This window comes from Mycteria americana, chromosome 2 (assembly GCF_035582795.1).
Source record: "Mycteria americana isolate JAX WOST 10 ecotype Jacksonville Zoo and Gardens chromosome 2, USCA_MyAme_1.0, whole genome shotgun sequence".
In the NCBI taxonomy this organism is placed as follows: Eukaryota; Metazoa; Chordata; class Aves; order Ciconiiformes; family Ciconiidae; genus Mycteria; species Mycteria americana.
In genome coordinates this window covers 71,372,647-71,390,114 of record NC_134366.1, presented here as the reverse complement: position 1 = coordinate 71,390,114, position 17,468 = coordinate 71,372,647, and the positions used below count along the sequence as shown (strand labels likewise).

Genomic DNA, 17,468 nt, shown 5'->3' with positions numbered 1-17,468 from the left:
CCCCTCTGGAAATCACACCACTTTTTTAACTTTAATTTGCTTGGCAAGAAAGAAGATGGATTTCACCTCTGATACAAAAAAATTAAATGTGTATCTTATCTGTATACCCAGACAAAATAGGAACCAGAAAATATGGCAATTAATGACCTGACTTTTGAGTAAGTAGTTCAATACGAGGAAGTATTTTTCTTAATACTCTAAGACTAATTCTCAGGTTGCAGTAATGTGCAAGGACAGAGTTTTTGTAAGTGTATGGCTTCCCAATCAGACCTTGCTTGCATTGTGAGAAAATATCTGATTTTTGTATCTGAAAATGTGCTAAAATATCTAAATAAAATAATATATTCAATATGAATCTATAAACTTAAACAAAAACCATGATTGCAATATATTGGGCAGCCTTTTTATTTAGGTAACATTTCCAAAATTTGGGGCAGATTTGGCTAGAAGCCTATCTTTTAATGAGGCTTTGAAAATTACTGATTATCTAAATGGCCAATTCCTTCAATGACAGCAGGATTAATCTGCAAATCACACTGGTTAATGACAGTGCTTATATTTATATGCAAACATATGCACTTCTAATCATAAGGTTAAAACCTTTGCCTCTGACAAAGGATACGTCTACATGGAAGGATGTAGCATTATATACTTGGCTCCAAATGACATATTTGAAGACAAGTTGGGAATTTGTACACACTACTCCCGTGTTTCAGTAGTCTTACCAAAGGGCTGCCTTCCTCTCTCTTAACCCAATGAATTTTTAGTTTTTCTTCTCAACTGCTGTGCTGCTATCTACTGATAGCATTTTGGGGACAGCCCAATTCCTGCATGTAAAAACCACACTGCATTTTAGGAGGGCTTTTGAAAGAAAAGTCCCTATACACATCAAAATGTAAAATATTATTATTGATGTTATATAAACCTCCCCCAACAATTACTGAAATCACTTCTAATACAAACAGACCATCGATAAAGGCACAAAAGTTATGTTTGGCCACCTCAGTTCTTCTGTGAAGACACATTTGATCAGTATTTTCATAGTTCCAAACAGTGTTTCCTTGGCAGATACTTTTTATTCTCCTCCAAAAGTCTGTCAAGCAAGCAACTTTTCATCAAATAACTGAAATAATTTTGTCAACAAGCTGTGTTTTACTTTTTCTCACATTGACTTCAAGCCTCTAAAAGCATCCTGTCATGTATCTACAGTATTTTGTCTATCCATTTCATCAAAGAAATACTACTTTTACCTGTACATATTGCAGCAAAGATCATGGGTTTTATTGTTTGATTCTGCTACATTTTTTCTGTTGAAGAGAGTCATATTTCACAGTAAACTAGATCTTGGTTTCTTGTATCAAACACCTGAATTTGCATTCGATGTACAAGTAACAAGGTATACTTAAAAGTAAGTATTTATCATGCTGCAAAATTAACCATGCTGTAGTGTTTGGTATACTTAAAACAGCACGTAAAACATTTTCGCAGTAGGATGGTAAACACTTGTTTATTAAAAGCTGTGTACTGAATAATCACACTGGTACCTAAAACTGCAGAAGCTCAGTTTCTCTTTGAGTAAGAATCAACTTTAGAATAACCCACCGCTCCTCAGGTAACAGATATGCTGTTCTCTTTTTACAAATGTATCTAACACCCATGCGTGCCCTCAGCACAGCAGCACCACTACCACAGCGAGTTTGACTTGATTTCTCAACTAAGTTACTGCAGCTGCTGGGAAATTCTCTGTGGTTTAATATATTTTTTAAAAATAGGGCTTTAATTTATTGCACGGAAATAGGAAAAATAATACCAAAACTCTATTCTTCGTGCTTCTTATTGGTGCTAAATGAAAGTATATAACCTTTTGACTATCTATCCAAATCAAAACAACAACTGAAATCACAAGGCATTTTTCTTTTTTGCTAGTTAGGATGGCAAAGGGGTCATAACTACCAAAAGTTAGGATGGTCCCGTATGCCTTCAGTCACCCAGTGAAGTCAATGGATGAGACTTCCAGATGTGTGCTCCTTACCTTACTCTAACACCTGGTTATTAAAAGACAAATCTCAAATAGCTCCTTCCAGCTAAAATATCAACAAAGCCAGAATACTGCATAAAAAATACATGCGTAGAAATAGGACATCAGACACTTAATTTTCTGCAGGTTTGTAAACTTTCTTTAAGCACTGGCTGGATTGAATTTGAGGAAGGGCATTTAAAAACTAACCTTGCTTTTCTTAAAACATAATCAGTTCTGCTCTTAACTTCAGAAGCATTTGTACCATTGCTAATCCAGATTTCAAAAGAAATTCTAAAGTCATATTCAAATACTAAAGGAAAAACCTCTGAAAAACATGTCACATATTTAGACAATCTGAACTACTCTGATAGAATTTTTATTCATTTGCTTTAATTTTATCTCTAGCACCAGGCAATGAATTATGTCCTGTTTCCCAGTTGTTCCCCTCAAGATACAACATGACATTTGTCTGAATACAATCTTTTTTCCTCAACTGGCCCATTCAAGCTTATATAATAGTAAAAGTCTTCTGCAAAAGAAACCATGAAGATCAAAAGGAGCAACTTCAAAGCACTATCGCAAATTCCAACGTTGCATCTTCCAGAGAAGAACAAACTAGCAACTCAGAGTTAAGGTTACAATAAATATTTCATGAAGCCCTGGGCAATATAATTAGCAATCCTGGAACATCTTAATCTATCTAAGAAAAAAGTACTTGAGATTCAGATTTAATCTGAGATCCAAGACCAGTTTTTATTTAGAGGGAAAAAAAAGGACGATCATGGAAAAACTTACAATAGGAGCAGCCGTAGACTTCAATTCTTAACCCAATTTGGCCCTCTCCATTCCAGTCCAAAGGAACTATCCGAACATAGCGAGCAATAACTGGATGTTGTAAATCATGCCGGATCACACTATCAGAGTTGGTATTTCCAGGAAATGCCTAAGGAAAAGAAGAAGAAAAAGAAAATTCTTGTATTACAACTATCTCACATGCTATAAAGGTTCCATTCTGAAGGAAAACATTAGGTAGTGAAGTCCTCTGAGTGTCTAGGTTACGCTGAAGTTTGGTTTAAATGTTTCTTTGATAGTGACCAAATGAACAGTTGATTTACAAAGTTTCACAAGAATACCAAAACAGTAGCATTGAGACCTCTTCGTCCACAACAGGTATGTTGAAATCATGGAACAAGTGCTGCTAGGTAAGAAAGTAATCCATTTTGCATCACTAATCCATTAGTTATTAACGTGGTAATAAAAGTGTCCAACCTAGAGTGGTTTTTTCGGGGGAAGAAGATACCTGTCCTCTATCAGTAAGATTACACACACCAGTCATTTTCCTGTGAATATGAACGCTGAAATAACTTGCTTCCTACAATATACAGGGACCCCTTCAATTTCTCAAATTTCTAAGAATTTTAAAATCTTCCTTTACTTTTGATGTATTACCCGCTGTAAAGTGAGTGTCCAGTTTCTTTCCTAACCATAGCCATCACCCACAGCGCAGCCTATTTTTGGCTAATAAAACTCTGGAAGTCAGGAAAGGACACAAGAGCTCTCAAGGGAGTTTTGAAAATCAATGAAGTAAATATTTAGCACTTTGTAGCTTTGTACCTATTGGTAAAACATTTAATAGCATCAAGCTTAAAAGTAAACGATACCTATTAGTTAACATAATAGACTATTGGTTTTGTCTTTTCAGTTTATGGACAATCCATTCATCCACCGATGGCAGATGTTAAAGATTATCATTCAGTCATTCTCAACATTTTCAGAGAAACTTCCACACCTCTTCATAGGTAATTTTCAATAGAAATAAGTGTCCTGTAACAGTGAACAGAGTAGTCATAAATGAATGGAGAAAAGGTGACCCATTACTAGTGAGCCTATTAAATAAGAAATTTTTGTGCATTGTCATTAAAAAAAAGATATTTTTGCTACAGAGAAAAAAATATTCAGTAGTAGCATCTACACAGTTGCCATCTGCATAAATCCATGTAAAATCCTATAATAAATACCCATAGCGGAACGAAAAACAAAGAAACAAACAACTGGGCTGTAAGGAATACTACTGCAAAATATAGTCATCAAAAATTTGAAAGAGACAAAATTTAAGTCGGCCCTTTGCATACAGATGTAGCAATACCTAATTACATGCCCAGATACTACTTATTCGAAAAGGACATCTTAGATGAATAATTATTTTCTACAGTGCACAGTAGATCTAGGTGTTGGTAGATGGAAGGAAGATCCACAGGATCCCTTCCTTGGTGGACTGCAAAAATTATGACATATATTAATGGTTACGTTCACCTTAATTTTTCTGTACTGCAGCTATTAATGCACTAAGTGATGATGATGGCACTCCTCACTTCATAGCTGTGCTTGTAAGATACATTAATTAATGTCTATGAAGCACTTACATATTCAAGTGGTAAGTGTTTATAAGGAAATTAACAGTTCTGTCTTCTGAGCTGAATAGAAGAGAAACAACAAAGGAAAGCATACACTGAATGAGGACAAAAGCTCCTATTGAACAGCTGCCTATTCTCTTAGTCTTGTTCTAGGAATCACAGAACTTCATGGAGGGAATAAAGAATTTGATCCTTTAAAAAAATATATTTTAGTGAGCATGCAAGGTAATGCTCCATATTTCAAGAGCAATTTCTGTTTGAGCATACCTTAATTTTGTGATGCTTGGCATAATCTTACCAAAACTCTCTTAATGTAGGTTTTTTCTGGTTGTTTTGTTTTGGGGGTCATTTGTTTGTTTAATTTGCTGCAAGTATTAGGGGCAAAGGAAAGTGAATATAGGAGGGAATGATATTTTCTACAGAATTTGATTAAATGATTGATGAAAACTGATTCTCAAAATCAGAATGATTTTCTGTAGCTCTCCAAACTTTGTGCCCTGACTTGTACTTCCTTGGTCAGGAAGATTTAGGGTGGAAACCAGAAGGTGTTTGATATTTAGAAGTTTTCTACTGGTATATGATCCAATAACACTTGCTGAATGCATAAACACAGTCAATAGAGAATAGGGCAGTCTGTCATTAGTTTCCCCGATTATTAAAATGCATTCCCTTCAGTCTCCAGCAGAACAGTATCTTTTAAATACAGCCTTCATTTAGATAAATATGTTACAGTAATACATGCTCTGTGGATAATGCAAACATCAGGACAAAATCCATCATTGCAAGGCTGAAAAATCAATTTACAGAAGCTTGTGAATTATGTACTATTGCTGTAAAATCTCCTTTTCTGACCGAGAATCGTATGTGGACTCTGAAAGGCAGGTTTTCATTAAAAATTGAGTTTATACAATTTTCAAAGCCACATGTTTGCTAAGGTTAACAAACAGTTTAATAAGATTTAAAAATATAATTTAGACCCACATCTCTAATAGGAGATTTTTTTTAAACAGGGAGTGATCTCTAGCTAAAAAAAATATAGACGTACAATAAGAAACCCCCTTACAAAACTATTTTTCAGAAAAAGGGCGAAATATATGTATAAATTGAACAAGTTTTTCAGATTACTAATCTCATGAACTTAAGTATTATTGCCAGATGTCTGCTTTTCATGGGTAACATGGTTTTTCTTTAACCCAAACTGGGAAAATGACCAAAATGGCTCACTTGTCTGTAAAACAGGTAGCACCGTCTCACCAGTCCAACTCCAAAATCCTCTGTTCTACAAGTCATTTCTCTTCTTGTATCGGATACCAGCTTCTGTAAACTGCTTTATGTTTCAGCTCCCATTGCAATGAAAAGATTGGGAGTGTTGTAAGTAACAAGCACTTTTCTCAAAGACAGTGCTCCACAGGATGGCAAAGTAATAAGAATGAAGAAAGGTAAGAAAATATGCCTCCTAATCCTTTCTAAACACTGCTTTAAAACATTTGTTGAACAGTTTTCAAAAGTACTCACTAAGAGTTTTGCAACTGGCTTTCTTAAGAGTACAATTTGTTCAGCTCCAAGTATTTTTCAAAATTACTAGGGCAGGTTTATGGGACGGCTAATATATTTTAATGGGCCGACTAATTAAGTTAAAAAATATGCTTTTGGCACAGGAGGTTCCTTCAGCAGAAGCAGCAGCAAAAAGAAGCTGTACGCTCTTTGCAATTCACTTTGGCTTTATCAATATGCTTCAGCCACACTACTGTACACAGAGACATTCAGTATAATTTTCTTTGCATAAACAAATAACTTGAGAGAAGTGAAGGTAAGTTTTTGTGAAATGTGGAAGAAAAGTTAAGGAAAGTTAAGATTCAGACTCAATTTTGTTTCCTGTATTTACAGAACAATGATATTCTAATTAATAATTATAAATGTTAAAGCTAAATTTATAGCAGTACTGTAATAAAGTACAGTAGTAAAGTAACACACAGCTTAATGGTATTATTTAAGCAAAACTGACAAAAATGGGTTTAGTTTCCTGTAAAAGGACAGTTTTGCTATACCATTCAGTACTCAACTTTATGGATACAGCAAGTACATTACAAAATCACATTGTGGGAAAGTGCTTTGATCACCTTTTACAATAAAGGATTAAAAAGAAATTCTCAGCATTAAAAAAATTATGTCTGAAGCAAGGAGGCTCAAGACTGAATGAAAACAAATGTTATTAAGTGAACAACAGTGGAAGTTTTCATACTTTAACCAAAGAGGAAAAGAATGAAAGAATGTTGGTCAGATACTCAACCAAACAAACAAAAAGACGTTTGCAATCTTTCAACTCTTAGTGAAGCAGAGAAAAAAACTTGCACTTCACCCCAAAAAATCATCACATATATACCAGAGAAGCTAACTTACTTAAGAGGAAAATTAAATCTTCACCTGAGTTAAAGCAGGCGAAGAATTTGCCATCGAAATTAATGATTTATTCAGAGACAAGTATTAAAATCACTTCAATGTATGCTCTTTCTAGGGTGATGTAAAAATAGGGCAATGCATGGAATAGTAGGATGACATTTATCTTCCAGCTAAAAGAGGAAGAAGAACTAATTTTTTTTCACAACTTTCTTTAATTACTAGTAATTTTTTTCATTACTTCAAGTATATACTTACTATTATACTTCTTGACAGTTATATTTTGCCATTGGCATTTTAAGCAAAGGAGGGAATAATTTATGGGTCTGAATTTATGAAAAAAATCTAGGCTTCTAGCTCTATTTTGACACAGCAATAGTGAAAACACTACGGAGTCTATGTTCCATGGTACTGTAGCTCTATAAATGGCTCTCATAATCAGAAACAGCATTTGCATGTAAAAGCCACATCAATGAAAGTGTGGTATTATAAAATATGTAAACATCCACAGACAGATAGCAGATGTCTGTGGGAAACATAACTGGGTTTTCTTTGAGGACTCCAAGGTGAGTTAAGCATGGAGCTGCCTAAACCTTAAAATCTTTATTTTATTGAAAATCTGCAAAATTCCAGAACAAATACTTTTCCAAAAACTAGAAGGATTACAAACTTGAGAAGTTGATAGCTTTGGTTATGGTTGTCAGGCCTCTGCCTGCACAGCAAAGAAAATCTGGAAAATGTTCTTCCCTTGAGTTGTCAAGACTCTGCACCATCAAGGAGAGGAGCAGGGCAGGCTGGGTGCTGGGAGCTCTCGGCCAGCAGTGCTGTGGAAGAGTGTTCGGTGTAGCAGGGCAGTCCAAATCCAGGGGCCCTGGAAAAATTCACATTACATATTGGTTCTGCACAAGCTGACTGAAATCCATAGTAGATTTCAGAGAAACCAAGATGTTTCAAAAAACTGTTCATGTTTTACCACATGAACATTTTTTTAAAAAAAAACCCTTAAGTTCATTAGAAAACTGAGTCAAGCTCTAAGAACCTGATTGCTGCTGAAACATTTCTCTGCTGGATTCCTATGAAAATCCAGCCCAAATGTATGATGTAAACTGAAACAGCAAGAATAAAAGGGCTGGGTAAAGGAAAACATTATGAGATTAACTTCAAGGAGGAAGGGGGGGGGGGGGCGGAAATAACAGCTGGTAAGAAAACAAGTTGCAGAAGGAAAGAAAAATAGCAAAAAACCAGAAAAAGTTGAATGGATCAGAAAGCAACAAATTCCGGTTTGGTCAATTTTCATAGAATCATAGAATCATTAAGGTTGGAAAAGACCTCTAGGATCATCTAGTCCACCCGTCAACCCAACACCTCCATGCCTACTAAACCATGTCCTGAAGTGCCACAGCTACACATTTTTTTAACTCCTCCAGGGATGGTAACTCCACCACCTCTCTGGGCAGCCTGTTCCAATGCTTGACAACCCTTTTGGTGAAGAAATTTTTCCTAATATCCAATCTAAACCTCTCCTGATGCAACTTGAGGCCATTTCCTCTTGTCCTATCACTTGTTACTTGGAAGAAGAGACTGACCCCCACCTCACTACAACCTCCTTTCAGGTAGTTGTAGAGAGCGATAAGGTCTCCCCTCAGCCTCCTTTTCTCCAGGCTAAACAACCCCGGTTCCCTCAGCCGCTCCTCATCAGACTTCTGCTCCAGACCCTTCACCAGCTTCGTTGCCCTTCTCTGCACACGCTCCAGCACCTCAATGTCTCTCTTGTAGTGGGGGGCCCAAAACTGAACACAGTATTTGAGGTGCAGCCTCACCAGTGCCGGTGAGTACAGGGGGACAATCACTTCCCTAGTCCTGCTGGCCACGCTATTTTTGATACAGGCCAGGATGCCATTGGCTTTCTTGGCCACCTGGGCACACCGCTGGCTCATATTCAGGCAGCTGTCAACCAACACGCCCAGGTCCTTTTCTGCCAGGCAGCTTTCCAGCCACTCTTCCCCAAGCCTGTAGCGTTGCATGGGGTTGTTGTGACCCAAGTGCAGGACCCGACACCTGGCCTTGTTAAACCCATACAAGTGACCTCGGCCCATCGATCCAGCCTGTCCAGGTCCCTCTGCAGAGCCTTCCTACCCTCAAGCAGATCAACACTCCCACACAACTTGGTGTCGTCTGCAAACTTACTGAGGGTGCACTCGATCCCTTCGTCCAGATCATTGATAAAGATATTAAACAGAACTGGCCCCAACACAGAGCCCTGGGGAACACCACTTGTGACCGGCTGCCAACTGGATTTAACTCCATTCACCACAACTCCCTGGGCCTGGCCATCCAGCCAGTTCTTTACCCAGCGAAGAGTACACCCACCTAAGCCATGAGCTGCCAGCTTCTCCAGGAAATTTTAGCTCTGTTTTGACATGTTCCTGTACTCTCTTGTCTTAGTGCTGTGTGGAGTAAGAATAGGTGATAGGAAGTGGTAGTCTTTTGCTTGAAGAACCAGTTCTTCATACTCTCTATTGAACAGCACAATCAGTAACACTACAGCTTGTATACTCTACTCTTTCCTTTAAAACAAACCAAACCAAACATGTTCACAGCAAAACAACATTTCTATAGCATCCTTCACAATCATCTCACACTGTAATGCATCTAAATAGAAAAACAGTATCTGAAAGCAATTAAAAGCTATAGCAGCTATTTTCCTTATCCCAAATGATCCCCAATGAAACTCCCAAAATGATACCTTCAACAGGTGCTGAATCTCATTTTTGAGCTTCACAGTTATAAAATGACCACAGATCCTAAGAGACAACATATGGATAAAGTAAACATTATAATGCTGCTGGTGGTACTCCGTGCTCATATGAACTTGATTCCACTACCGGTGATACCAGTGAACTCCCAATTTCAGTACAGGTACCCACATCCTTCCCTCAGCCACACATCTCAGTTAAGCAAGTTACCTATGTCATGAGTGTAGTACCACCAATTTCTGGAAAAACACTCACATACTCAAACTATGGAACTTGGTCAAGTACCCACTTTAAATCAGGTCCTAAATTAATATATAAGGACTGGAGGGATTTCCAATGCGATCTCCAGTGAAGAAAGAAACAAGAACAATATGTTAATTTAAGTCAAGAAAATTGTCTGAGACACTTCTGCTCTCACTGTATCAGTTCAAGGCCCTTTAAAACCAATATGCAAGCAATGATCACTGCATTTATATCATTCTTCTATTTTAATTTCCAGGAAGAAACAGATGTTTGCTTTACATCTGAGAACTGGTTTATTAATAGCAGAACACTTACGCAATCTTGTACTGCATATGTGGATGTGCATCCATGTGTCTTTCTGCCAGTCAGTCTTCTCTCTTAACTTTGGAGCTCACTGGGCCAATTTAAATCAAACTTTGATGAAGAGAAGGAAATCTAAATATTTAATGTAGTTGTAAGGTGGTCAATAAGAAGAAATATGCATCTTATTACCATCTAGTAATAGGCTTATAATATAACTGAATACACATCTTTTCTATGCTCAAAATATTTCCTAGCAGTTTTTAAACAGAACCATAATTTTGATCACATTACTCCCTTAAATTCTCTACTGACTCCCAGGGGGTTTACTTTCAGGTCCAAATTCTTTCTTTGTATGCTAAAAACATATTCTAACTATGCATGCATTGTAATTAGATGTATAACATCATGTAATTATCACTATATCCAAAGAATAATGCTGAAAGCTGTATTTGTTGCCTTTTACCCTTTCACATCTCCCAGCAAAACCAAATGATTCAGCAACATAACATTATTGATTTTTCTAACATAAGATGCTAACATTTAATAACCTGCTTAACCATTGCCATACTTAAAAAAGAACTTCATCTCATTTACAGGAACATTTATTTTTTTATTATTTTAACAGGAGCCTCAAGAAATCCTGAAGTCTCAAGAAATCTTTAAGGGATAATTCCATCTTCTGTTCACAGATGGCTCCTACAGATTTCTGTTTTGTACACTGATTCCTAGAAAAGTTTTTAAAACTTGAAGAGAGAGAATTGGAGGAATCATAAAGCAAGATATGATACCTTGGATACAATTTCAGACACTCGAAATAAAAATTAGAAATATGAGCTTCATATTCAAATCTGTCACTGAGTTTTAACTTGGTGTATTGATGTTTGTAGTTTTTCTTTAAACAACAACAAACGAGAACCTCATACACAAACAAACAAACCGAAACCAAAAAACCCCACATGAGCATGGCCACTGTTTCCAGAACATGATTAATATTAACTGAATGCAAACGAAACGCTCTTTTCTCCTCTAGCACTACTGTAGGATATTATCTTTGTTTGATTTACTTTCAGAAATGGAGCCTAAAGCCAAATTCCAAAACAAAAAAAGAACTACCTCTCCACCCTGCTGATACAACCCAAACCCAAGAATGAATTGCTTTTCTCATACTTCTACGTACTAATTGTTCATACCTTTTTATGTGCAGAAACATTACCGAGTTATCTCTGCGTTTTGCTAGGGAAACCAACTGCTTTCCAGGACAGAACAGCAATCCTTTGTTAACTTCATATTACATCAAGATTTGAGGTAGGACATCCGATAGTGCACATGTGTATAGACTGGGGTTTTTTTGTTTGATTGTTTTCCCTGCAAATCCACTTAATCCCCCTATTCCCCTAACCTTTAGGCTCAAGAAATAGAGGACACAAACATATGGATACTGTTAAGTTTTACTTTATGGGACATCACAGATGGCATCACAGCAAGGGCGGCAACAGACTCGCGCTTCTCCGCATCCTGAAATTGAACATATTCCAGAGATGTGCCAAATAGCTCACCAGCAAATATCTGATTCCCGTTTGGTGTGGACACCAAACATAACATGAAAAACTTCTACTGCTGATATTCACAAAGTTAGCAGATAATTTTCAGGTCTGCATAATGAACAAGAGATTTCAACCCCTGTGCTGAACCATATAGGTTTTGTTCAAGATGACATAAAATGGTGAAAATTTAATTTTTTTTTAAAACCTAAAATATACACCAAAAATATTAAGTACAGTAAACACTGAAGGGTTAGGTTTCCTGCAGAGTCTTAATGAATTCATGAATAACATTATGATATTCATTTATTTCCATAATTACATGCTGTTTACTCCCCAGAGATTCATACAATACCCAAGGAGATAATTGTGATTGTCCATCCTGATACCCTAAACAATTGAGGTTGCATTACCTTGAAGTTTTGGGGTGGGTTTTTTCCATTTTTAACCACATCTACATTCAACAAGAAAAACAGATGAGCTTGATTTGGAAACTTTTGCTGATGAAAGTCTATTCTTGTCTTTGGCAATTTGTTCCCAAGAGTGAAGATCCAGTATTTACACTTAGATTGAATTTGTGAAAATGCAACCTTCCTGCCATTGAATAATGCTACATCTTTGCTGTCAAGATCAACTGATTGCATCATTAGTAAAAATTTCTTAACACATTGGGGAGTAATCATTAACGTACTCATAGTCTTAAATAAACTAAACAGATTTTAACTCTCAGACATTTCAGGTCACGAGGTAGACCCACTCCAGGGATAACTTGAGGTTTTATAATGAATAAGACTGATAGCTTTAAGATAGTTCCTTTATTTGCACGAGAAACTGAAACATGCATAGTGTCCAAGCCTGTGGACTGCCAGATGGGAAAGGACTGTCTTCCATGAAGGTAACATATAGGTAACATAGGTAACAAAGGTAACATAACTCCCTATAGCACAGGAGCTGGATTCTCTTTGTGACTGCCCCAGAGCACCCATGTGATGCTAGACAAATAAGTTGCAAAAAACTTCAGTGAAACGTAGTATAGTTTCCCGGGCACACAAAATGATTAGGTAGTTTTGACTTAATCTTTCACTTTCTCAGTTCCACATATAAAATAGGGAGTAAAAATTCACTTGTTTTATGGGGTTGTAAAAATAAAATACTTATTAAGCACTTAGTCAAGTATTCACATGGGCACCTAAATTAGAAATCTGAGCCTTTTGTGGTCAGTGAAGCAAAGTGGGAGATAGGAACTAAATTAAAAGCTTGCCACTCTTCACTGGCTACACAGTAAAACATAAATTTTCCTGGCTGTAATATAAATGTATTCTACAAAATGGAGAATATAATCAACAACTTAGTTCCTAAAGTTGTCTCGTGAGTGATTCACATTAGAAGAAAAAGAATACAAAAACCAGTGTGAAATGGTTATAGAGACAGAATAAAAAATGCTTTTCTCCCAGGGCATTGTGAGGTTGTATTCATTAATAGACAAAAATTAATTTTGCTACAGCTTCTGTAGAATGAAAGAGAGCCAGGAAGAATGTGTTTCCAGACTAACTAAACACAACCGCAGTCATTACTGAAATAAGAACAGCAACAGCTGTCTGATCACTGGCTGCTGGGCTACAGAGCTCTCACCTTGAGAAGAAGAGCAAGCACAGAGGAACCCAGTGTGGTCCTTGGTTTCTTCTCCTCTCTAGTATTTGGCAATTTTCACACACTTTTATGCTTTTTAAATAGCTTTTAAGTAATTTTCAGAACAGTATTTATTCCTTTTACATCAGCCTGGTCTCAAAGCTTCTTGTGTCTCTTCTACACAGCTCCACTACTCTGCTGGGTTACTTATATGAAACTTTGCAACCCAAGAAGTTGAGGCTGTTACTAGCGAGTGCACTTCTGAGAGGCAGGTACAAACTCAGCAATGTCATTCCACGCCCCCTGCACTTAGTGCATCAGATTATAAGACTCTGAAACTCCCTGCAGGAAAAAGTACAAAGGCAAACATATTTTAAATACTGTTTAGAATCTTCTTTATTCAGCAGGGATATAGCAAGTAAATAAAGCAAGGTTTTGAACTCTTAATTTGGTTATATATTAATATAAACAACATTCTCTGTCCATGATAAAAACCCATAAATTATGACTTCAATTTATAACTATAAATCAAAATTACCATACTTGCTCTTTTCATATTCTTTCTTTTAAAGTGATGAGGAAATCAGGATGGTCAATTGTTAAGGTAAAGAGTTATCAGTTATGAGTGGTTTTCATTCCTATGTGAAATCACAGAAATGTCCAAAGACTATTTTTCAGATCATTGCAATTCTGCCTAGACTATTAGCATGCAAGAAACAACCCTTAACCAAAACACGTGCCATATCTGAAAGTTTGTTACAGGAATGCAATTGTAAATCAAGCTGAGTCTGATTATTGTGTATTAACTGCTCCAAGTTTGAAGTTAATATTGTATGTTGAAATAACAATAAACAAACTTCGAAGACAAAAATTAAAAAATTAGGTGTTTTTCCAGTATACTTTCTATGTCTGTTTAATGCTGGGATTATAGTTAATTGCAAATAGCATATGTAGTTCTCCATAACTCAAATGAGCTTCCCAATAATGGGAAGTAAGACTGGATAACAGCAAAATAATAAGCTTCCTTTAAATATGTCTTCAGCTGTCCTTAAATCATATTAAAACATTACAAAATTACAGAAACTTGAAAAGTATGCATCTAATACAATTTTGTATCTTTTTGTTTTGTTTTGGTATGCTTCCAAGTTGTTATGTTTATGAAAGGAACAAAATAAACGTATAGTATTAAGTAAAGATTTAGTAGACAATGCCTAGAGAAAAAGAAAAGGAAAATTATTACTATTGCCATCTAACACTAATACATGTCTCAGTTTCTGCCTGTAGCTGCAGTACTCCCTGAACATGTCAAGAGGGAAGAAAATAAAAATAACTTATCTAAAATACTTTCCATGCACTAAAATCAACAATTCCAATGGCTAATGCAGTTACCAATGATAACTAGGATACGGGAAATCTCTGGCCATTTTCCTTTTCTTTTCTCCTATTTGCCCTAGGCATAGCCCATACTCTGAAAATCACTACCTTAAGTCAGGATCTTCCTGATGGAGGATCACAGGTTTAGAACCTTTTGCTCCGTGGCCGAGGACCAAATATAACCCAAATATAAATATGGGAAACATTAATGTGGATCCTTTCTAAAACTCAGTACAAATCTAAAAGGGCTCCAAACACAAAGAATCATAAGAAAAATTGCAAGCAAACACAAAATTCCTGTCTCAGGAAGAATATGTGGAGTAGGACTCTTTAGAATAATCCTTTCAAACTGATCAAAGCAATATTACTAAGAAATCCCCAAAAGCAGAATTATAATATGTGACAGTCTTCAAACATGCCTGCCTGTCCTTCAACTGGCATCTAAAAGCTGCCCGCCTTTCTAGGGAAATAAGGACAGTTTTAACCACTTGGCCTTTTGAAATGATACCAAAAAGCCACAGGAATATTTTATAAAGGAATGTGCAAAGGAATATGTGAATTGTTACAAGTTACCTCTTTCTTCAGGGATTTCTTTCAGTTAATTTCTTATTCTATGGGGTTTTTTTTTTTTTTTCTGCTAAGATGAAAATGACATAAAGATTTTGGAAGGACTGCAGAATACTTGCGTCTCTGCTTGAGTCCATTCTGACAGTGTGAAATGGCAACTCAGCCTTCATGCAGAAAGTGCCTGATACCCATATCAGAAGTTTAGAGTAAGAAGTAATCTCTGATTGGAAACCCTGGGAATTTAGTAAACCATTAAATGTCATAACAAAGGAGACTACTGAAGGTAATATTTTTGTTCTAAATTAAATAACCTGATTTCATCCCATTACATCTTTTCCAACTGTATTCTTTCAGGAGTTATATTTTTTTCCTTTGACAGAGATAATATGCCTCTGTAATTTCCCTATCATGTTTTTTCGTTCAGGTTTACATCAAGTACTATTCTGAAAGTGCCTGTATAGCCATCTTTTGCTATGCCCTCAAATAGCTGTTAGCAACTGAAATAGGACTTCCATATATCAAAAACCTTGTTTAATAATCAGCAAAGGTGAATCTATTTTGAAAACAATAATTGGAAGAGGGAAGGTTTTTAAAATTTTGGTCACCTGTCCACTTCTTCTTTTCCTTACAATTCATAAAATGAATAGTAAAGTGATTTAATGGCCTAATTTGCTTGCAACAGCAACATCCTAAATTTAATTTTAAGCTGTGTTATAAATCTTAGGGGATTGAACATTTTGGGTCAATTGATCACTAGTTGTGTGCAAGTCATTTTTTTTCCTCAGGCAGCATGGGCAATTTTATCTGATTTAGGTATTTCTGGTTTGTTTGTTTATTTTTGGCAGCCAGGATGCATGGTTCCCTGACCAAGGAGGCAGTGACATTTTGAGTTTAGCGTGACCTCATCGCAGTCTCTTGAGTCTATCACTGAGCAGGGCTGAGGGCCTCTACGGCCACTGAATGAAAGGAAGCGTTGAAGGTTGATAGAACACCACCCGTGCCATTAATAGCCTCATGTGTTTTCCTACTCGTGAAGAAGCAGAAGGTGGAAATTCTGACACAGAAAGATCTTTATCACTGATGACCAATATTTGTCCTACATGATTTACTCGCCCGTGACAAGGACTTGCAGCAGCACAGAAAAAGTGCAGTGCAGTTCTGTTCCTATGCAAAGGTCCAAATTGATCAGGAAAAGGCTGATAGATACACAGTGAATCTTCTTGCATATTCTTTTTTCCAAAGGTACGTCACACTGACATTGCTGTTTTCCAATAACGGCAGGTGTTCTTACTATCACCGGCTTTCATAGTGAAGACGCCATGATCTTGTTGCTATTTATTAGTCTGGTATATCCCTTTCTCTACAACCAATATGAGAGAAACCAAAAATACTCTTTGTGGTTATTTTTAGGAAGGAGGAGTGGAAAGGCAAAGGAACCAGGATCTCCCTATCTTTCACTTCCCCTGCTTCTAGACAAATGTAGTTACTGCTTGAGAGTATTTTGAAAACATACTTGCAAGTGCTCAGAATAAATTTGGAGCTCTTCAGAAGGAAGAGGTTATCATAATGTTATTCTGTTTCTCTATGGGATTGCAGGAGTCACCTGCAGGAAACATCTTTACAGCCGTTTGATAAAGCCCTGTAAATACTTGTAATAGTACAAGCACTGCAGCCAGGAATGACTGTTGGCAGTTGTGCTTTGTTGCTTACCTAATGTGTGAACTTAGACTAACAGCCTAATGTCTCTGAAACTCATTCCGTCTGCAAAATGGAGATAATACTCTCAGAAGTGTTTGCTGAGAATTCATTAGCTATTATTTATGTGCTGATCCTTTAAAAACAAAAACAATCCATGCACTGTTTTTACATCCCTGCTTGTCTAAAAAAAAGAAATAAATCAAATGACAGAGACTCATTGACTTTCGTGGCCAGAAGGGAGCATTATGACAATCTAGTCTGGAGTTCAGTAGACACAGAGTACCAACTCCCATGCACTAGCTCAAGTAATGAGTTCTCAGTCTGGGCTATAGTGCAATATTCATAAGGTTATTCAGTCTTGATTTCCAAACTGGAAGTGATGGAAAATCAAATCTATCACACCCCTGTGGAAGCTCTTCCAACGGTTACTTATATTCAGTGTTAAAAGTATGCGTTATTTCTGCTTGGGCTTTGTCTGGTTTGTTCCTCCAGTCACTGGATCTCATTACATCTTTTGTTCTGTATA

The 17,468-nt window shown here is 36.6% G+C and overlaps 1 protein-coding gene across 1 annotated transcript in view; it reads right to left on the bottom strand.

Moving 5' to 3' along the window:
• CNTNAP2 (contactin associated protein 2) overlaps positions 1-17,468 on the bottom strand; it is a 1,202,777-nt gene that overhangs the window by 673,182 nt on the left and 512,127 nt on the right. The window contains exon 4 of the mRNA XM_075493725.1: positions 2,816-2,963. Within this exon, the coding sequence (XP_075349840.1) occupies positions 2,816-2,963 (148 nt within the window). The remainder of the gene's footprint in view (positions 1-2,815; positions 2,964-17,468) is intronic.